The 22,141-nt window shown below is 31.1% G+C and overlaps 2 protein-coding genes across 3 annotated transcripts; both read left to right on the top strand.

Moving 5' to 3' along the window:
- The first annotated feature begins 6,737 nt into the window (after window positions 1–6,737).
- LOC113874961 (ABC transporter G family member 32) lies at window positions 6,738–17,214 on the top strand. Of its 2 annotated transcripts, XM_027513302.1 has the most exons (25): window positions 6,738–6,851; window positions 6,947–7,249; window positions 7,645–7,765; window positions 7,864–7,952; window positions 8,383–8,467; window positions 8,888–9,047; window positions 9,129–9,205; window positions 9,331–9,384; window positions 9,954–10,044; window positions 10,129–10,430; window positions 10,513–10,794; window positions 11,062–11,378; window positions 11,458–11,618; window positions 11,769–11,806; window positions 11,980–12,139; window positions 12,266–12,385; window positions 12,479–12,570; window positions 12,655–12,987; window positions 13,092–13,382; window positions 13,712–13,795; window positions 13,898–14,031; window positions 14,104–14,331; window positions 15,184–15,355; window positions 15,439–15,693; window positions 16,945–17,214. In XM_027513302.1, exons 2-25 carry the CDS (start codon window positions 6,975–6,977, stop codon window positions 17,212–17,214), a joined length of 4,191 nt encoding a protein of 1,396 aa, XP_027369103.1. In that variant the 5' UTR covers window positions 6,738–6,851; window positions 6,947–6,974. The 2 variants fall into 2 exon arrangements, with proteins under 2 accessions (XP_027369103.1, XP_027369102.1); XM_027513301.1 differs by lacking the exon at window positions 6,738–6,851 and having other exon boundaries at window positions 6,975–7,249; window positions 11,703–11,806.
- A 1,800-nt stretch (window positions 17,215–19,014) lies between these two features.
- LOC113874783 (gibberellin 3-beta-dioxygenase 3-like) lies at window positions 19,015–19,610 on the top strand. The gene is made up of 2 exons (XM_027512997.1): window positions 19,015–19,478; window positions 19,586–19,610. The coding sequence occupies exons 1-2, from the start codon at window positions 19,015–19,017 to the stop codon at window positions 19,608–19,610; spliced, it is 489 nt and encodes a 162-aa protein (XP_027368798.1).
- The last annotated feature ends 2,531 nt before the right edge of the window (window positions 19,611–22,141 follow it).

Below are 22,141 nucleotides of genomic sequence, written 5' to 3'. Positions count from 1 at the left end.
AGACACTCTGCAGCACTTATCTCTCAGTGCCACATAATCTCAGGACACCTGATTTTTCTTGAACTCGCCCCAAAACTACTAAACCCTTCTTAGGGTTTCCTTCTCTGTTCTCAAAATTTCAAATCTGATTTTTATGCATATGCATAGTTATTTCCCATAAATAGAGACCCCTTTCTTTTTTGGTCCATATAGTGATTACTTTTTTCTGGTCAGCATAGAGATCACTTAAATTGGGGAAGTATCCATAAATATGCGATCCACAATTCACCCTAAGTTATTGGGCCATTACTTAGCTTCTCCCAGATCCAAATAGTTGTTGCTGACACAAAAAGGACCTACTCGTCTCAAACCATGCGTTTTTTTTTTTGGTCCACCTCAAACAATGCTTTGTACGATGCCAGAAAAACTCAAATATCTTTAATTCCAAAAACACGTAGTGGGCTTACGCTGGTATTTTTACACGTGCGGTGCCACTTCGTTGAATTTTTACCAATTTAACATAAGATACTTGTAGAGAAAAAAATAAAATAAAAGGTATTCGAATTATAGGTACTACTTATCGGCAGTGTTTTGCGTATAAAAGGAGGGCTTAGAATAATTTATTAAAATGTTATAGAAATAGTATACTACTTGTATAACTTTTTACTATAATTAATGAAAATGTTTATGTTCATTTTAATAAACTTTATATTATATAATTATACAATAAAAAACCACAAATTATAGTTATTTCAATTTAATCTGTAATATTGGATGAAAACACTGTAACTAGAAAATCTTTGTCTTATATCATGTACAATTCGACTTGTCCTCTTTATGTTTGTCCTCCTTTTTTTTCACCTTCCTTTTTTTTTTTAAAAACACCTCACTTTATCTTTTAGTTATTTAGCTCCCCTAAGAATGGTAATTATGAAGTTTGTGATTGTGGGCGTGTCTGCTCTAGATATGCAGCACATGCATGTACCTCGATAAAAATCAACACTTTTCCTTAGCCACTTTAGTTTTTCTCAATCTAGTTAGATTTGATAGGCTCCTCTCTCTCTCTCTTTTTTCAATAAAACAGTTGTAGACAGGCATGTGTCATAAAAGTAAGGTCTACTGTACCTTTATATATATATATTTATGCTCTTTGCGTCATTTTCTTTATTCCATCTACAAAACACACACAATGTAATATAATATATATTCAGCATTATTAGGACAATGCATTTAATACTTGGGTAAGTTTCTTATAGATTTGATTGATCAAAATTAATATTGAAGCACGGGATTATAGGGAGGCAGTGAGTGCAAGGGGTTTCCACCACCAAAATTTCCGTGGCATGTACATGGCATTAGGGTCGCTACACTTTACGGTGAGGGACCTTGTAATTAATCTAACATTTAATACCCACAACAATAATGCACTTGACCTTGTCACTTTCTAGAATAGGGTTCTTTTTTTCTTCTTTGATATATCCTTTTGGCAAAATGAACATGTAATCTACCTTTGATTAAACCATATGGAAAACCATGGAATGTTGAAAACAAGTTGTTTTATAACTATTATTAGCAATTTCTATTCGTTATTATTCCCCAATAAACCACATTCGAAATAGTGCTTTTCTTAATGATAAAGCAAAACACCCCAAACGGGTTCTAAATTGAATGTGATATAATATGACTATAGCTATAGCGGCAACTGACAAGTCCCAATCTAGACGGGTATGTTCAAATGCAAATTTGAGACCCATTAATCTGCGTCAAATACTAGTAGACCCACTCCACCACATGAATGTACTAACCCGGCAACTAGATAGATGAGCATTCAATAATGTTATGTTTTCTTCTTATTTTTTAACAAGAAAATTTACAATTAATAAAAATTAAAATAAATAAAAAAGTGATGTAAAATTTAAGATTTTGTTATGTCAATCCTTAAGGCTGAAAAAATAAGTAGCTAATAATAATAAAATTTTATTAAAAAAATATTTATTGTATTTATATAATTTTAATATAATAATTATGTGTTTTTTTATATAAAAAAAATTATTTGTGAATATTTATATTCAGCCATAAGAACTGAGGTTAACAAAACCCTAAAATTTATTGTATATAGATGTATCATTAGTCTTTAGAGTTAAATAATTCAACTTACAGATGCGTTAAAAATTTTCTAGCAACATTTTGTATAGATTCCAAAACTAATTATATGTCCTGTGTGTTCTGAAAAAAGAAGATAGGTTTTTGAATAAATTTCAAAATGAATTTAATATCAAAAGAGATATTATAATTTATGAACAAAACAAATGTTGTTTCAGGTGCAAAGGTTGATCTTGAAAAAGGTTCGATTTTATCGTAAAAGTGGAAACTACGTACATAAGCGACCGAACAGAACGCGAAAAGTTCTCTATCTTATTCTAATTATAGGTACACTAAACACTAAACAATCATTATAATTATTCAACAACTCCAAAGCTTTGCATGCTCAGAAGCTTTTTCTTCTTTTGCTGGAAGGGCAACGGGGTTTGTATTCGTATAATAATCATGTGAGAGATATAAAGGTGAAGCACACCATGTGAATCATAAATTACATATGCATTTGTTTCATGTGTGAACGGCGGTATGATAATACAACTCAAAATATGTGAAAAATGGACATATAACTTATAAGTAACAATTTTTATCATAAAATGTCTTACCTTGTCATTTAAATTAAACAGTGTGTAAATATATAGATACCCCGTTTAACATTTATTTTATAAAATATAAAATAAATTAATTTAGCTATTAAATAATATGATGTTGATACATTAATCATGTATATTAAATTTTAAATAAATTAGACATTTGTAATTTTACAATTAATATTTATTTGTAAAAAATATATATAAAAATAAAATTATTTAATAAAATATTATTTAATCTTTTATTTGTATTAATTCACATGGACTTTATCTATTTATATAAAACCTTTGATTTAATTTTTGAATAGATAAAATTTAACATTCATATTAATTTATTACATGAGTAAAGTGACTTGATCTTCACTTTATATGTGTGCATATAGATTGTGATTGGTAAAATATTTAAGTTAACTGAAATTTTCTTTTATTAGCAACTAACATCCTTGTTTAACAAGCGTATATTTATTTGGTAAGAGCAATTTTCTTTAAGTAGTATTTTCTTGAATGCTATTCTAACTAGCTTTTTTTAAAAACTGAAGTTGATTTTTTATTTGTTACCATTACTTTCTAATAAGTCATTTTTATTCCTTCCACTTTTAAAATATTATTATATTTACTTATTTTATGCTCAATTTTTAAACAATATTTTTATTAAATATAACTAAATCATCAAAACTTTTTTTACAATATAAAATAATTAAAATAATAATATAAAATAATTTATATTATTTAATTTAATAAAAATATTTTAAAATAAAAGTAAAATTAAAATTCTATAACTATTTAAAAATATATAATTAATAAATTTTAAAATTTGAACTAAAATTTCATGACATCTTTATTTATCATTTTACATTTATCAATTAATTCAACGACAAATTGTATCAAACACGTTCAATTAAATAAACTAGTGTTTCACCTTTCAGTTAACTTATTTAATTTTTTCTTATTTTGTATACATAGGTAAAAAAAATAAAATACCGAATATTAAAGGAGACCACGGTTGTCCCTTTTTTTTAAGTTCACAAACATTATCCGAAGGTTAATAGCTCATGATGATACGAACGGAGATGTCAAATTAACAAAGTCGTAATTAAAAAAGTAAGAAAGGTTGAAGCGTCCCTCTCAAAGTGTACGGTCTTTGCGACAATTGCTTCTTTCTCCCGTTCTTTAATTTATCGCAAATCCACAAACTAGCTGACCTAATGCATCTCTGAATAGTCCATAGCAGATGCCCAACTAAAAGAACATGAGCCATCTCTGCATTTATCTTAACGTACCATGAATTTCCCCTAAAAGATAGAAAGACACTACGGTCAAGTGGGTGACCATACACCCCATAAAATAGAGCACGATTAAATGATAACCAACCAAACCCTTAGACGACAAAGACATACACTTTCTTCTCCCAAATACCCTGAGGGCAGAGGTAATTGCTCATGAAACCCGACACAAGGTGGTTGGTTTCGGTTTGATATACGCTTCAATTAAAATACTTATATCGCTTATATATTGGTGCCAGTGGTGGTTCGTCGGGTGCTTACGCTTCATATTGCTATTGGACTGAGTGGCAAGCGTTTCTGATTTACTTCACGACCACGAGTATTGTGAAGGAGTTCGTGAGAAGATATAATGGTTAGGTTATACAATTGTGGAAAAATAATATTATACAATTGTGAGGGCGACAACAAGAATTAACGTAAGATTTCACGTAGGTAAATTGTTGAAACTGAGACTTAATGAGGGAAACAACGATATTTTAATGATTCAATTAGCTAAGGTTTTAAAATTAATTGATTGGTTAATTTTATCACACTGTTTAAAATAATCAATATTTAAATAAATGTAACGAAGAATATTATCGATGTGGACACGAGATACATAACTAAACCAGCCATTTGCATGTTGAGTTTTATGATACACAGGAGCTTCTGGGCTGTACCTCTTCCTTTCCTTCTTTTGCCTATGTTAACGCTTCCGAACACAAAAGGAATGGAACTCATTTGCTCTTAGGAGTGTTTCGAATATATTTTCTTATATATATAAAAATTAATAATATGATATGTATAATGATATGTTGAAGTTTATTTTATTAAAAATTATAAAAATAAAAATAATAAAAATGAGTAAAAATGGTTAAATTAAGAGTGATATTAATATGAAGTTTATGCTTTTAAAATAAATTTTAGTTAATAAAAAAATGTATCTTAAAAATATATTAAAAATATTACTAACAAATATATTAAAAATGATATTTTAAAAAGTTATAAAATATGAATTGAACTCACACTGTCTTGTTTAATTTATTTGTCAATGATTTTGTTTGTGTGTACATGTTAACCTTCACATTTTATTTTATACAAAAGACTAAAATATCTTTATTAAATAAATTTGTATTTAAAATATTTTAATGAATTATGATTACCAAATTTAATGAATAAATAATGGGAAAATATATTTAAAAAATAGAAATTTTACGAGGACAAAAATTGGACAATTTTGATTGAATCAAACAAAATAATTTTAATCCATGTTAAAAAAACAAAGGCTTATTTGAACTTTTCTTTAATAATTTAGAAAATTGCATAATAATTGAAGTACATAACAACTTTATTTTCTAAACTCTTTGAAATTTTGATTTCGAAATAAGTTTTTATATTTTAACATGGATTAAAAATAATTTGTCTAATTTGACAAAATTTAACCCATGAATTAAATAAAATAAATTGTATAATCTTTTATGAATTATAAAATTTCATTTAAAAAATCAGTTATTTTAAGAATTAATTGATTAATTTTACTAAAATAGTATTATATTAAGTAAAATACATGTTTATTACATTAAGATGACAAATATAAACAATGATTGAAAATATTAACTGCGCTTAAATTATGACATATAACCACATAAGCTGTGGAATACATTTTCTTATTATGAACTTTGAAATTATATCATTGACTTAGCATGCGATTGAATTTGCGAACAACTAACGTTGACTATAAATAGATGGAACGGTTATAGCATTGATTATAAATTATATATTTAATTTTAATATAATATATATTACCTAGAATTTTGAAATTAAAATTAATTAAAAAAATATTTTTAAAAACTTATTCAGGGAAAAAGAGAATGATTCTGCTCCTGTTACATGACAGTCACACAAGTAAAACTTTGATTGAATAATATAATATTACGAAACAATTAAACACTAACAAATATTCAATTTATTTAAAATATAAAAATGAATACCACTAATAAAATATTATACAAATAATAATAAAATTCATATACTTCAAGCAGTTATTAAGTAAAGATAGATGTAAATTAATGAGTGCAAAAATAATTAAACCAGCGTTTCTTATTACATAAACAGTTAGAGTGAACTTATCTCTGCCAACAATTAAGCAAACTCAACTGTAACATGTTTAAAAATACGTTAGAAAAATTTTAAAATTAGATGGAACGTAAAAGTTATAATCAATAACGATAAAATAAATATAAATTTATAAGCCTTTAAACGAAATCCAAAAAACTAGTAACCTTTGGCATGGCTGATTGATGGAGGCCGTTACCGGAGGTAAATAAAACGTGAAGGTGCGTTAGAAAGGGTAGGACCATGTCAAAAGAGTAGAACTTCACCTTCAAGTATCAATTCTTTCCCAAAACAGGAACAATGAAGCACAACATCCACCGTTCGATCGGCACAACGACGAGGGTAAGATAGTAAATCCAGAAACTATATATCCGTTTCCAAAAATTACACTGACCAGGGCAGCAATTTCCTTACAGCACTGGTTGTGCATACATCCATAGCACGCTATGCATCACGTCACGTTATCGCTGGGTAGTATGTATGTTTGTATGTGCTGTGTGAGGTTGTTAAGAACGCCAACGCTCAACGGGTTTGTTTCACAAATGACGACGATACCCTCTCAAATCACACGTGTCCACCAGATAGAGCGAGTGGTGAAAGACGCGCCCGTGTGGAAAATGTATATGACCCTTGCTTTTGTCTTTCCCGCGGCTATTAAATGGGGTCTCTAACAGCACACAGACACAATGCTGCACTTAAACGAAGGCACCAACTCACTCTGTGGAGAGGGAAGAAAGAGAAGGCGCGGCCATTAATGCAGAGTCCCAAGTCTCAACTACCTAACCAACGCTAAGATCAAGTAGAAGCGGTGGAGCTTCATCCCAATCAAACTCACTAATTACATTTCCACTCTCACCTTCGTTCTCTCTTCTCGTAGACACTTCCGTTTTCAAATTTTGTTTAGGAATCGAGTGGCGGTGAGGAGGCCGCAATGTGGAACTCGGCCGAGAACGCGTTTGCCAGATCGGCGTCGTTTAGAGAGGAAGGTGAAGATGAGGAGGCGCTGCGTTGGGCGGCGCTGGAGCGGCTTCCGACGTATAAGCGAGCGCGTAGGGGAATCTTCAAGAATCTCATTGGCGACATGAAAGAAATTGATGTCAGGGACCTACAGGCGCAGGAGCAGCGTCTTCTTGTGGAAAGACTCGTTGAGATCGTTGATAATGACCACGAGAGGTTCTTTCGCCGCATGAGAAGCCGATTTGACGCGTAATTTTCCATTCTCTCTCTCTCTCTCTCTCTGGAAAAACTTAGAGTTACTGAGCAACTAAAAGTAGTTGTGATTCCAAAGCATTGCGTCAGTTATGTTTACTCTGTTTTTCTTTTCAGTTTCAAAAATCTTCTGGTCGGTTACTTCTCTGTTTCTTACTCTCTGTTAGAAATAATTGATAGTATTTGAAGTTGGAAATACTGGTGTCGGTGACTTTGTGCTTTATTGTTATTAGTTGTTTCGTTCTTCAATTCTGATAGGTTGCTGGTTCGTGTTTTTTCCCCTCATTTTCTGCTTATAGCTTAATTATGTAGTTAGTTCACGTAAAAAAGTGAATGTAAGTAGCTGCTTTTATTATTGAATGTGTTTTTTATTCGATGCGTCGTCTCCACAGAGTAGATTTGGAGTTTCCAAAGATCGAAGTTCGATTTCAAAACCTGACCGTTGAGACTTTTGTACACGTCGGAAGCAGAGCCTTGCCTACCATTCCCAATTTCATCTGCAATATGACTGAGGTGCCATCTTGTTGTTTCCTTCTTTCGTTTGGATCGTCTTTATATTTGTTTGCTTGTTTTGGACAAAGCGTTCTATTATGATTGGGTTTTGCGATTAGGCTCTTCTAAGACAGTTGCGGATATACAGAAGAAAGAGAAGCAAGTTGACAATTCTGGCAGATATCAGTGGGATTATTAGACCTTCAAGGTCAGTGTTGAAAAGTTACTATGTTATTAGATAAATACAGGGTAAAAGTAATTAAACCACAACGGAGGTTCAACGTAGTCTCCTTTTTTCTTTTTGAGGGATAAGTTCAACGCAGCGTTAACCGTACTTTGATTTATCAAAAAGAAAAAAAAAAAAAAAAAGGTGTCTGTTAGTGGTTCAACTCTATCGTTGAAAGATAATTTGAGTGGATAAAATCCAAAATTTGCTAATCAATTTCTCGTTTTTCAGTACAACGAATAAATTTATTCCAAAACATTCTTTTTAACACTTACGTGTCTACACTTACATGCATCCTGTTACCCGCACACAACACGCATATCGTTGTCATGTATTAATACTATATTAGTAAGTTTTTTCAAAACCTAATTGTAATTGATTTGCATATATTTGATAGATATTATTTTTGCAGGCTAACGTTGCTATTGGGTCCGCCTAGCTCTGGAAAAACAACGTTACTATTAGCTCTTGCTGGTCGGCTAGGAGTTGGTTTGCAGGTACCAAGTTTTTCAATTACATTAACAAATTAAAATGGGATTCCTTTATGTCCAGCAACTATTATGCCAATAGTATTGTAATCCTTGCCAGACATGCTGTTTAAGCTTAACACTGAGTACCAGCTGTAAGATATACTGAATTAATATTTAATAGGTTCCTTGCTATTAATAAGAACAACTCTCCCAGGTTCTAATAATAGAGTTGCGTCCTTTTCCTATGGAAGCACCGAGTAGACTGCACTGTCTTCCTTTCTTTTTACGTAAATCGAGTTTTTGGATGAATGCCTTCTGTATTTGTTTCACTGTTGATAATGTATAAACGGCATAATTGACGAATGGCCCATACCTGCTATGGTCCTTTTTGGATTTAAATCTTCGTTTCTTTCCCCCATCTTATGGTTGATTTTGTGCCCTTTGAAGATGTCGGGGAACATTACATACAATGGACATGGTCTGAAAGAGTTTGTTCCTCAGAGAACATCTGCTTATGTCAGCCAACAAGATTGGCATGTGGCAGAGATGACCGTGAGGGAAACTCTCCAGTTTGCTGGTCGCTGTCAAGGCGTTGGATTTAAATTTGGTATGCTTTTAAATGATCATTTTAACTTGTATTCAAATTGCACTTTTATATGCTAAGTATTATATTCTGGACTCTTGCCAGACATGTTGCTGGAGCTTGCCAGAAGAGAAAAGAATGCTGGAATAAAACCAGATGAAGATCTTGATATATTCATGAAGGTACTTTTTCATTTTCTGTTGCTTCCCTTTTAAGGGATAGTATTTTTCTGATTATTTTTTGCTTTGACATATTGATAAACATCATTCATGGATGCAAATTAATGTTCTGTGGTTTCTCGTTGTAGTCATTAGCTCTCGGGGGACAGGAAACAAATCTTGTGGTAGAGTACATCATGAAGGTATTCTCTAAGTACTGTTACTAGAAATATTTGACCTAAGGTCTAGAAGTATTTGTTGGGTTGGGATTTCTTTAAAATAATTTTTAAGACTAATGGAATTTGCATTGCAAAAATACTTACGTTTTCTTGGATACAACACGTGAGTGTATGAATTGAGAAAGCCCTACATAAGAAGAATTAGAGAAACAATGATGGATTATAAGCTTGGATTGGGCCAAAATTCTTAAGCTAAGGATCATGTCAGTTCCAATCAGTTTGAATGGTATTGCTGCAAAATCCCAAAAAGCTAATATACATACCACACCGATGACTGGTTGTGGCTGCCTAATTTGGATAACCGATGACATTGAAAATCCTACAAAGTTGAGGACATATGGAGAAAGAAAAAAAATTCCACTAAGCCCAAATGCCAAGATGTTTGACTTTTTCGGCAAGTGATCGCTCTAGAGAAACATAAGCTACTAGTATCTGTGTCTTATGCCTGATTTATATGGTCATTTGACTTACTTCATTGTTTTGTTCTTTTTGAATCTTCCAACCTCCGAAGTACTAAAATATTTCCCACAAAGATATTAGGTTTGGACATTTGTGGTGATACATTGGTGGGAGATGAAATGCTCAAGGGCATATCAGGGGGGCAAAAGAAGCGACTTACAACAGGTTAATGACATGTAGTACTTTTGTTTTGTTATAGCACGTTAGATGCATTTGGTGTATATTAATCATTTGATGTGTGATTTACAGGTGAATTATTAGTTGGTCCAGCAAGAGTGCTGTTCATGGACGAGATATCAACTGGTCTTGATAGTTCAACTACTTATCAAATTATCAGATATCTTAAGCATTCAACCCGTGCACTTGATGCGACCACAATTATATCTCTTCTTCAACCAGCTCCCGAGACCTATGAATTATTTGATGATGTTATTCTTTTGTGCGAGGGTCAGATTGTATATCAGGGCCCCCGTGAAGCTGCTCTTGATTTTTTCAAACAAATGGGATTCAGTTGTCCTGAGCGAAAAAATGTAGCAGACTTCTTACAAGAAGTGAGTGGTAGCGACATCGGAATGTATATTTCTACTGTATTTGGTTTTAGTAACAGTTCACACTTCAAATTCTTTTCAACAGGTTACGTCTAGGAAGGACCAAGAGCAGTACTGGTCCGTTCTCGACCGCCCTTACCGATACATACCTGTTGGGAAGTTCGCCGAAGCATTTTCCTTGTATCGTGAGGGAAGGACTTTGTCTGAGGAACTGAATATACCTTTTGATAGACGCTATAATCATCCAGCCGCCCTGGCAACTATTAGCTATGGCGCGAGAAGACTTGAACTTCTCAAGACTAATTTTGAGTGGCAGAAGCTTCTTATGAAACGGAATTCATTTATTTATGTTTTTAAATTTGTTCAGGTAATCCTACCGGTCTAAATCTACGATTTAAGCATAAAAGAGTTGATGATTTATAGATTTTTAATGTTTTAAAGTAACTCTAGTGATAATTCTTTTAGTCTCAAGAAAAAGCTTTTAGTCATCTGACTCATCTCTCAGTCTTCTTTTTTCTGTACGTGATTGTATACACTAATTTGATTTTTTAAGCTTTACTTTTATTAGTTCTAAGATGGATGGAACTATGTAAGGTTTTTGTAGCTGATCTAGACCCTTATTTACTATTTTCAGCTGCTTTTGGTTGCTTTAATTACAATGAGTGTTTTCTTCCGAACAACGATGCACCACGATACAATTGACGACGGAGGCATATATCTTGGAGCACTATACTTTTCTATGGTTATTATTCTTTTCAATGGTTTTACTGAGGTGTCAATGTTAGTTGCAAAGCTTCCAGTTCTTTACAAGCACAGAGACTTGCACTTCTATCCTAGCTGGGCATATACAATCCCTTCTTGGTTGCTTAGTGTCCCAACTTCCCTGATGGAGGCTGGATGCTGGGTGGCGGTCTCATACTATGCTAGTGGATATGATCCTGCAATTACTAGGTAACTCTTATGTTCACTTTGTAATTTCATTTATTCCTAGAATTTCTCTTTAGTGACTGTTTTGTGTGCTTATCTGCAGATTTTTGCGGCAGTTCTTGCTTTTTTTCTTTCTGCATCAGATGTCTATAGGTCTGTTTCGTTTGATAGGATCCTTGGGCCGGAATATGATAGTGGCCAATACCTTTGGATCCTTTGCCATGTTGGTTGTAATGGCTCTTGGCGGATATATAATTTCAAGAGGTCTGACCGGAATTGCAATATTTGCATGTTTCTAAATTCGATTAGATGAAGTAATTTTTCTGACTTTATCTCATTCTTGGGCAGACCGTATACCAATTTGGTGGATATGGGGTTTTTGGGTTTCTCCTTTGATGTATGCACAAAATTCAGCATCTGTAAATGAGTTCCTTGGGCATTCTTGGGATAAGGTATATTCCTCCTTGTGATTATAATCATGTGTTTCTGTAACAATTATAACTGTTTTTCTAGTTGAGAAATGTAGATGATAATGTTGTGAGGTGATAATATCTAGTGAATATGAATTCTCTTTTAACAATTTCCTACCTTACGGCATTGTACTCGCTATTTATTCTTTTTCCAGCAAGCTCCAAATCAGACCGCCTTTCCATTGGGAAAAGCAGTATTAAAAGAGCGGAGTTTGTATGCAGAAAGCTATTGGTATTGGATAGGTCTGGGTGCATTGGTTGGATACACAATTTTGTTCAACACTCTATTTACAATCTTCTTGGCTTATCTTAATCGTAAGACACCTTATTCTTTGTTTGAGCCCTCTGTCTTATGTTGAGGTGCCTTCTGGTGACCAAAAATGACTTTTAGAGGACTTTTTACAAAATTACAATATCTAATTTCCCTACTGTTTGCTTCAGCCTTAGGAAGACAACAAGCTGTCGTTTCAAAGGATGAGCTACAAGAAAGAGAAAAGAGAAGAAAAGGTGAAAGCGTTGTTATTGAGCTGAGAGAGTACTTGCAGCGTTCGGCATCAAGTGGTTTGTAAATTATGAATTGTCGTGTGCGTGTGTACTTGGCCATTACTAAATAGTTGGGACGAAAGGTTTCATCCAATTGTCATACTTTGCCAGGAAAGCATTGTAAGCAAAGAGGAATGGTTCTCCCATTTCAACCACTTTCCATGGCGTTCAGCAATATCAATTACTACGTGGATGTCCCTTTGGTATATAAACTGATCATTCTTTTTATTCTATAAAAAAATTATTTCTGGTAGACTACATGCTCTTTAATTCAATTATTGCTTCAGGAATTGAAACAACAAGGGATATTAGAAGACAGGCTGCAGCTGCTTGTGAATGTTACAGGAGCCTTTAGACCTGGTGTGTTGACAGCATTGGTTGGAGTAAGTGGTGCTGGAAAAACGACGTTGATGGATGTGTTAGCTGGAAGAAAAACGGGTGGAGTCATTGAAGGGAGTATATATATATCCGGTTATCCCAAAAGACAAGACACTTTTGCAAGAATTTCTGGTTACTGTGAGCAGACTGATGTTCATTCCCCTGGTTTGACTGTCTGGGAATCCTTACTGTTCTCTGCGTGGCTTCGATTGTCTTCAGATGTAGACTTGGAGACACAAAAGGTGTGAAGCATAATATGACCCTTTTCCATATTGTAGCGATAGACACGCAATACCTTTTGTTCTTTTAATATAAAAAATAACTTTTGGAGAGTTTTGATTGCCAGACCTTCGTTGAGGAGATAATGGAGCTTGTGGAGCTCACTCCGTTAAGGGGAGCACTGGTGGGTCTACCTGGAATTGATGGTCTGTCAACTGAACAACGAAAAAGGTTGACTATAGCAGTGGAACTAGTTGCCAACCCATCTATAGTCTTCATGGATGAGCCCACTTCTGGATTGGATGCCCGGGCTGCAGCCATTGTGATGAGAACCGTGAGGAATATAGTAAATACTGGGCGAACAATTGTGTGCACGATCCATCAACCTAGCATTGACATATTTGAATCCTTTGATGAGGTATTCTCTTTACGAGAGGGCTTTTCAAGAATTCCATTTAAAAGTGGGTATTTGGAATTGTACTTATCAGTAGGAAACATATCCTGGTGTCCCCTCCCCCCACTCCCCCCTCTCGTGGGGCAGCTTACTTTTTTGTTGATATTATCGTACTTTTTCTTTCTATTTTGTGTATATGCAGCTGTTGTATATTCCAGCTTTTCGTGATCCGGTCTCTAAATCAAATTGATTGTTGGCTTTTGAGAGAGCATCATATATTATCTTTCTATTTAAATTTCTCTTTAACACTTTGCTTTCTCTTCACTAGTCTGACGAAATCGTTGTTCTTACAGCTTATGTTTATGAAAAGAGGAGGGGAGCTCATTTATGCTGGTCCACTTGGCCCTAAATCTAGTGAACTAATCAGTTATTTCGAGGTGAGCTGATGCACACTTAGCTCTCACTGAATATGTGGGATATGGTTGAATAATGATGAAGCAATCCTCAACTATTCATTATATCTATATCTTTAATTGTAGGCAATCGAAGGAGTTCCGAAGATCAGGTCTGGATATAATCCTGCTACATGGATGCTGGAGGTTACTTCTTCAGCTGAAGAAAACCGTCTGGAAGTGGACTTCGCTGAGATCTACCGAAGATCAAGTTTATATCAGTACGTAACATTTGGTTGTGAATTTTGTACATGAATTTTTGTTGTATATGAACATACCATCTTTTTCTTCAGATATAACAAAGAGTTGGTTGAAACCTTGAGCAAGCCAAGTAGTAATTCAAAAGAATTGCATTTTCCAACCAAGTATTGTCGATCATCTTTTGAGCAGTTCCTTACTTGTCTATGGAAGCAAAATCTTTCTTACTGGCGTAATCCTCAATACACTGCTGTTCGCTTTTTCTACACTGTCATCATCTCATTGATGCTTGGGACGATATGCTGGAAATTTGGTGCTAAAAGGTCCTTTTCTCTTTATTTTTCATTTCTTGTATGGATATTCAAATTTAACTAACACCTTGTTTCAAATACTTCAAATTTTTTTAGATGAATGCTAGCAACACAGTCTTTATTGTTGGCTAAAATTTATTAAGAAATAAAAAAGTATTAGAGACATTAATTTAAGAGTAAAAAAGGATGAGACTCATATAATTTTTATACTTTTCAATATATTTTAGTTAATAGTGGAAAGTATGTTACAAAGAGTGTATTATTAGCATTACTCATTTGGAAATCCACAAGCTATCTATTTTTTTCATTATTATTTACTTCTCTGCAATGTCTTCGTGCTACAAGTAAGGACTTGTGATGTACCCCATACTAACGTATATTAACAAAGTCCTGCTGGATATTAGCAATTGACAGAGTTATCATGTTGTATAAGTTTTAGTCAGAATGCTGAGGAGATTATTTACGATGTTTAAGTTTGGAGTGCCTATTGCTAATTTCATGCATCTATGCAACTTCTTATTTAAGATTTTTTATTTAAATATTCTTATTATTAATGTAATTAATTAATAGAAGAGAGTATTTTACACAAAAAATAATTTTAAAAAGAAGTGGCAATAGACATTTTGAAATAAAAATAGACTCAACTAATGCATTGATATTAAAAAACTATCTAAATTACAAAAAGAGAGTTCATAATATAAGTTGACCAAATGCCGTCCAATGTCTGGAAGTTCTCGGAATGGTTAGACACTAGTGGGGCTACGATTTGCTAGTTTTAGTTTATTTATGCTGTCAATGGATCTGATTATTTTCTGTTTTTTAACCATCAGACGTTATGTAATCACCATATTAGTATTGATACAGGGAGACGCAGCAAGATCTATTCAATGCCATGGGATCCATGTATTCGGCAATTCTCTTCATTGGTATAACAAATGGCACAGCTGTTCAGCCTGTTGTTTCTGTGGAAAGATTTGTTTCGTATAGAGAAAGAGCTGCAGGGATGTATTCGGCTTTATCATTTGCATTTGCTCAGGTACTTTTTTCAGATATACCATTCATTTAGTGCATGAAAAACAGCAGGTTTCCTTGACTAACGTATTATCCTACAATGTGCAGGTTGTGATTGAGTTCCCTTATGTGTTCGCACAGGCTATTATATACTCTACAATATTTTATTCCATGGGTTCCTTTGTCTGGACTGTTGATAGGTTCATTTGGTACTTATTCTTCATGTATTTTACTATGTTATATTTTACCTTCTATGGAATGATGACAACTGCCGTCACCCCAAATCATAATGTTGCTGCCATCATTGCTGCTCCATTTTATATGTTGTGGAACCTTTTCAGTGGTTTTATGATTCCTCACAAGGTATGGAAACTAATGCTTTATTGCTTCTTTCTGGAGTTTTGGTTTATTTAGGTCGCTCTCAAGAATCAGTGTTACAAATGCATTAAGGAGTATTTTATAAAATTACCTCAGTGAAATAAAAATAAATCCCTAATTTGATCCCTGAAATATTCTCAAAACGTCAAATTTAACATTCGAATTAATGATTAACAACATCAAATTGATCCTTAAATGATAATTTTATGTCATCAACTTCATCTATTATTGTTTGCTCCCAATAAACAATGACTTCTGAACTAATTTAATATAAAAAATTATGATCGGGTATTATGATAATGTAAAATATTACACCAAAAAGTTTTAAGGTTCAAAATAAAACTTTACTAAAAAAATATATATAAACATTAACTTGACATTATTTGTGATTCTTTGAGAGTTTTATTTAAGACATTTATTAACTTTAATGCTTAGAATTGAGTTTAAGCATCTAAGATTAGTAAATTAAAAAAATAGTTATATTAAAATTATAAAGTGTAATAAATGTTTATTTTTTTAATAAAATAGTTTTATTATTAGTTGCTTAAACTTAATTTTGAAGTTAACATTTATCTTTAATTAATGTGTTAGGATTTTAATTGATTGATTAAAAGTATAATTATAAAGTCTTGTTCAAATCTAATAAATATTTTCCATCGTAAAACAAAATATTTAATATAACTTGATACTATTTATGATTCTTTGAGAGTTATATTTAAAAGTTTTATTAACTTTAATATTTATAGTTGAGTTTAAGCATCTAAGATTAGTAAATTTTTATTTTAAAAAATATTCATTATATTAAAGTTATAAAAGTATAATAAATATTTATTTTTTAATAAGATCATTTTATTTTTAGTTGCTTAAACTCAATTTCAAAGTTAAGATTTTTATTTAATTAATGTGTTAGCTTTTTAATGGATTGATTAACAGTACAATTATAAAGTTTTGTTCTAATTTAGTAAATAGTTCCACCGGAAAACAAAACATTTAATTTAACGTTGCAATAATACATGATCCATAACTCCAGAAAATGTTCAAGCATGTACTGATTTATATATATATTTCTTGCCAAGCTTAAGATCCATTGCATACCTGCACAACTGATTCTTTGAAGTCTAACATTTTGGTCAGCATGTTATTGCAACATGTGGAGTGGGAAATACATGTACTTGTACTTGTGAACAAAATTACATCTGTCATCTAATTACTTTTTCTACTCTTTTGATTTCTCAGAGAATCCCAATTTGGTGGAGATGGTATTACTGGGCAAACCCCGTAGCCTGGAGTCTGTATGGTCTCCTGACTTCACAGTATGGTGATGATAATCAGTTGGTTAAGCTATCTGATGGAAACTTGATGACTATAAAACAATTACTCAAAGACGCGTTTGGGTACCGGCATGATTTCTTATGCGTTACTGCTACTATGGTAGCAGGCTTCTGCATATTTTTTGCTATTATCTTTGCCTTTGCGATTAAATCCTTCAATTTCCAAAGGAGATGAAGGGATGGAGTTCCTAGCCACTAGAGATATAAATAAATGTGACATCTGTATAGCGATATGATTATAGCACAGCACTAGTGTGCTTCTGGGGATTGTAAACTAATAATAATACATTATCTAAATTATTTTTGTTTTACATATTTCAGGGACAAATTTGTTGTAAAGCGACGTATTGTTTGGTCTATAGGGTTTCTGTTAGATATGAAGTCAGATTACTGGCTGGTTTAATGACAGTTTTTGGTGAAATTGCAATTAACTTTTCTGAGGCTATTTCATTATTATACTTAGAATGTCAATCGGTTCTCAGAAAGTTTCGTGGATAGGGCTGTGTTTGTATGATAAAAAGCTTTATATTTTCTGTTTTAAAACGTTCTTTTTCTCCTCAGTGTTACTATCCCGTTGTACATATATCATTCATATTCAACGTCCTCCGCTTGCTTGTTACTGACTTTAAAAACAAAATTGGCTGCCAAATCTAACCAATGCATGTAGGTAGTCAAAATTGTCCCCTGTATGCAGTTTAAATATATTTTTAGTCATTTGAAATACATTAAATTTTAATTTTAATCTTTAATTACTACTAAATAATTGCATGAGTACCTTTTATATTATGACGTGTTATATATTTTGTGTCAATTATTACTCTTTTGTCAGAGCATATCATTAAGATGGACTAAAATCAATAATTTTTAAAAATATAAGAACTAAAAAAAAAGTATTTTATAAGAATTAAAAGTATATTTAAATATTTTTCTCTTTCTCTCTATTAGATAATTTTATTATAAAATTAATTTCAAAATAACAAATTTACTATAAATTTAGTTTTCAAAATTTTAGATCAATTCAATTTGATACTTTATATAATATAAGAAAAATAATGTAATGTATATATTTAAAATATATAAAAATAAAAAATATTACATTCTTATAAGTATTCAATTATAATAAAAGAATGACAAATAATTTAAATAAAATATAATTATAATTAAACATGTAGATAAATAAAAATTAATTATATTTATATAAAGCTATTAAAAATAAATAAAAATAATAATGTAGCTTATCCTATGTAATTTGATAATTGCGTGAAGTGGCATTTACAACAAAATTGGCCACCAAATCTAGCCAATGCATGTAGACATGGACCGCAATGGGTCATTAACAATAGTGAAGACTGAAGCCATGACATGTACAATAGGCCGTCAAATCTAACCAATGCATGTTCCTAAATGCACTTATGACATAAAGGGAATGATCATTCAGCTCACAGCGGAGAATCTGGTCCGGAACAAAGAAAGCTTTTATGAAAAATAAAATAAGGAAAATGATTGTTGATACTTAAATTTTGAGGGTTAAATAAGTAGAAGAAGAAAGAGTTAAAAAAGAAAGAAAATACAGAAGAGAGAGATAAACAAAAATGAATTTAAAAAAATTTGAATTTGAATATGAAAATATAAGTTTTGATAAAATAAAGGCAATGCCAACAATATACTTCATAAAAAAAAAAAATTCTTTAACAGTTGTTAATTTTCACGAACTCCTGTCTAACGAGAGGAAAAGTAAGAAGGCACATAAAAAAGAATGATACTTTCCCTCCTATATTACCAAGACAGAATTGTTGACGCCCTAAAATCTTGTCCACTGTGATAGCTAGTCGGTGTCTCTTTCTTACAACCTTCAAAACCCTACCCCACGTCTTATATAAAGACCCCAACATCTTATATAATAAGATACAGAGAGGACTGCAAGAGAGAGTGTAGAAGTGTCAGTGGTAAGTAAGTGCCTTTTAAGCTTTTAAGAATGAATTCAATCACAAACTCTTATAAGAACAACCCCAGCCACGTCAACCATAGAGTTCCACTGGACTTCAGCAGTGTGCTGACCGTACCTGATTCCCATGAATGGGTTTTCGAGCCACACACATTAGGATCAGTTCCACTCATAAACCTCTCCGACCCAAATGCGAAATCGCTCGTAAGACAAGCATGTGAGGAATGGGGTGTCTTCCAAGTCATTAACCATGGCGTTTCCATGAAGCTACTAAAAGAAGTTGAAGTTGAGACTTTTCGATTATTTTCCTTACCAACTCACCAGAAAATTTGTGCTCTCCGCTCACCAGATGGCATCATCGGCTATGGGGTGCCTCGCATTTCGAGTTACTATTCTAAGCTCTTGTGGTGTGAAGGTTTCTCGATGATGGAGTCTCCGGTGGAGCATGCCACCCAACTTTGGCCACATCAACCCGACCAACAAACTACTTTCTGGTATGCCTTTCATTCCATCTTATCTTTATATCTTCGTATGTATACCGTACGTCTCGATTCAGTTCAGTTATTTAATTACTTATCAATACGCTTTTTCTAATAATTAGGTATCTCACAAGTTTAATGAAATAAACTTTGTCTTTAAATTTGAGTTTAAGTACTTAAAAATGGTTTTTTTTTTTTGTTATATATGTAAATTTGTTTAGGATACATTTTTTTAATAAAATTTCACAATTCAAACTCTTAAAATAAGGTTAACATTTTTATATGTAAATGCATTAGAAATATCATGTATATATGAGCGTGATGACTAATATGGCATGGGTGTAACTTATTTATATTTTAAAAATATTTAATAACTAACTAGGTAATATTAATTTTCCATTTCAAATTATCCGTTACTTTCATTTTTTTTCAAATATTTGTCACTTTTAAAAATAAAAATTTTAAATTTCATTTAAGTTAATTTTTTATTTTATTATAATATATTAGGCAACCAATAATATTTTAATTAATTATTTTATTTTATTTCAGAATATTGTCCACTGCTGTTTTGTTGTTACAGCACTTACATAATTTTTTCAATTTTTTTATAAAAAAGATAGATGAACAGAGAAGAGAAAAAAGTATTAAATAAGGTGAGTGACAAGATGAGTAAATAAGAAATTTTTAAAATACGAAGAGTTGTGTTACATAAAAAGTTGTGTTGTTTCATTTAATAAATAATTGTTTATTTTATTAAAATGAAACGTTATCTTAATTTAATATAATAGTTATGATATTTCATACAAGTTAATTATAAATTTGTAAGTTAAAGGACATATATCTTTACATGCATGGCTATAAAATAAAGTGACTATTTATACATAAATATATCAATTAAAATGATATATATATTGATTTGTAAATACAAAAATTAGAATAAAGTGACTCTTCAAATAAGACAACAAGTAGAATGGTGTGACTGTCTTTTGAATTGATACTACTTGAAATGACATTAATTTTATAAATAACATCAATGCATCTGTTCATGAATAAATACAAAGTATGTACAAATATTAAAGATTGATTGGACATTAGTTAAGAAATTAATAAATAATAATTTTTATTAAAAAGTATAGAATGAGTGTATTTTTGCATTTTCAAACAAAGTGTTTTTATTTTTAATTTCTTAACCATTAGCATTTTTTATAAAGATATTCTGTATACACAATTAACTTTAATTTTTAATGTTATTTTATCAATTCATTCATCCAATATTTTTAGTACACAGAAGATATAAAAAAATATTATCATTATACAAAAATTATTATTGTCATAACTTGAATTTAAAATGTAAATCAAAATTTATTCTAAAAAATATATATCTCTTCATTCTCTTGTGTAAGTGGTGGCAACTTGAGAGTTGCATCACATGTGCCTGCACCAAGCATAACCGTTGTCGTGTTTTCTGATCCTCACCACAAAAACTACTTATTAATGATTTAAAGTGTATTTTGGATATATAATTGATTTAAATATTCATTTAATAATTTTTTTAAATGAAAATTTATGTTATAAATTTAATGATACAATGATAAAAATTTATGTTGATTAAGCTATATTAAAAATTATTAAAATAAATTGAATTTTTTGTTAAAATAAAAAATATTTGAATCTAATGTTTTTCCTATTTTATACTGTCCGTTACTTTCAAAATTTTAATTTATTTTAAAATATATATTTAAAATATAAAAAATAAAATTACATTCTGTTAAAAATTTTGTTTATTATAATATTTAAGGAAATTAATAATATTTTAGTTTAAATAAATTATTTTATTTCAGATTTGTTGTTACAACACATACATAATTTTAATATATATTTTTATGATAAATAAAAATAGACATAGAAGAAAAAATAAAAATTAAAAAAGGTGAGTTACATGAAGAAGTGAATATAAAATGTTTAAAATGTGAAAAATTGTATTTTTTTTTTTTAATTTTACATAAAGGTTGTTTTTTTCATGTAAATAAATAAATATATTGTGTTAATGAAGATGAAAATTTGTTTTGATTTAATAATAACATTTTATACAAGTTAATTATTAATATGTAAATTAAACGGCATATTCTTATATGTCATATAAATACAAAATGATGTGACTATTTATATACAAACAGGTATCAATTAAAATGGCATGTCTATTTATAGAAGCAAAAATTAGAATAAAGTGACATATCAATTATACTTGAAATTCAATCAAAATGTCTCTTTATGAATAAATACAACGTGTCTATAAATAAATTTATTTTCTATAAATAATAAACTCTTAAATTATCTTTTTATTTTTTCAATTATTCACATATTTATTTGCTTTTTTCTAGTGCACAAAAGATAAACAAAAAATTATTTTTGTCATAACTTAAACTTTAAAAATATAAATAAAAAATTTATTATACTAATAATATATCTTCTTTAAGTGGTGATTACGTGAGGAATGTAAGTGGTGGCTGCACGAGAAAAACATCACATGTGCTTGCACCAAGCATAACCGGGTCGTGTGTTAAAACATGCACTAGCTACAGTGTACCTCTCACTACAAAAAAATATTTATGAATGGTTTAACGTGTGTTTAGATAAGTAGCTTATTTAAATATTTATTTAATAGTATTTAAAAAATA

The sequence above is a fragment of the Abrus precatorius genome, unplaced genomic scaffold, assembly GCF_003935025.1.
Source record: "Abrus precatorius isolate BTA unplaced genomic scaffold, Abrus_2018 Scaffold8, whole genome shotgun sequence".
NCBI classification, from domain to species: Eukaryota; Viridiplantae; Streptophyta; class Magnoliopsida; order Fabales; family Fabaceae; genus Abrus; species Abrus precatorius.
This window is presented reverse-complemented; position numbering and strand designations above follow the sequence as displayed.

Coding starts and splice junctions, on each gene's coding strand:
- LOC113874961 (XM_027513301.1), top strand. CDS start 6,975: ATGTGGAACTCGGCCGAGAACGCGTTTGCCAGATCGGCGTCGTTTAGA. Junction 7,250..7,644: donor ATGAGAAGCCGATTTGACGC/GTAATTTTCCAT, acceptor TCGTCTCCACAG/AGTAGATTTGGAGTTTCCAA. Junction 10,431..10,512: donor TAGCAGACTTCTTACAAGAA/GTGAGTGGTAGC, acceptor TCTTTTCAACAG/GTTACGTCTAGGAAGGACCA.
- LOC113874783 (XM_027512997.1), top strand. CDS start 19,015: ATGAATTCAATCACAAACTCTTATAAGAACAACCCCAGCCACGTCAAC. Junction 19,479..19,585: donor GACCAACAAACTACTTTCTG/GTATGCCTTTCA, acceptor TCTAATAATTAG/GTATCTCACAAGTTTAATGA.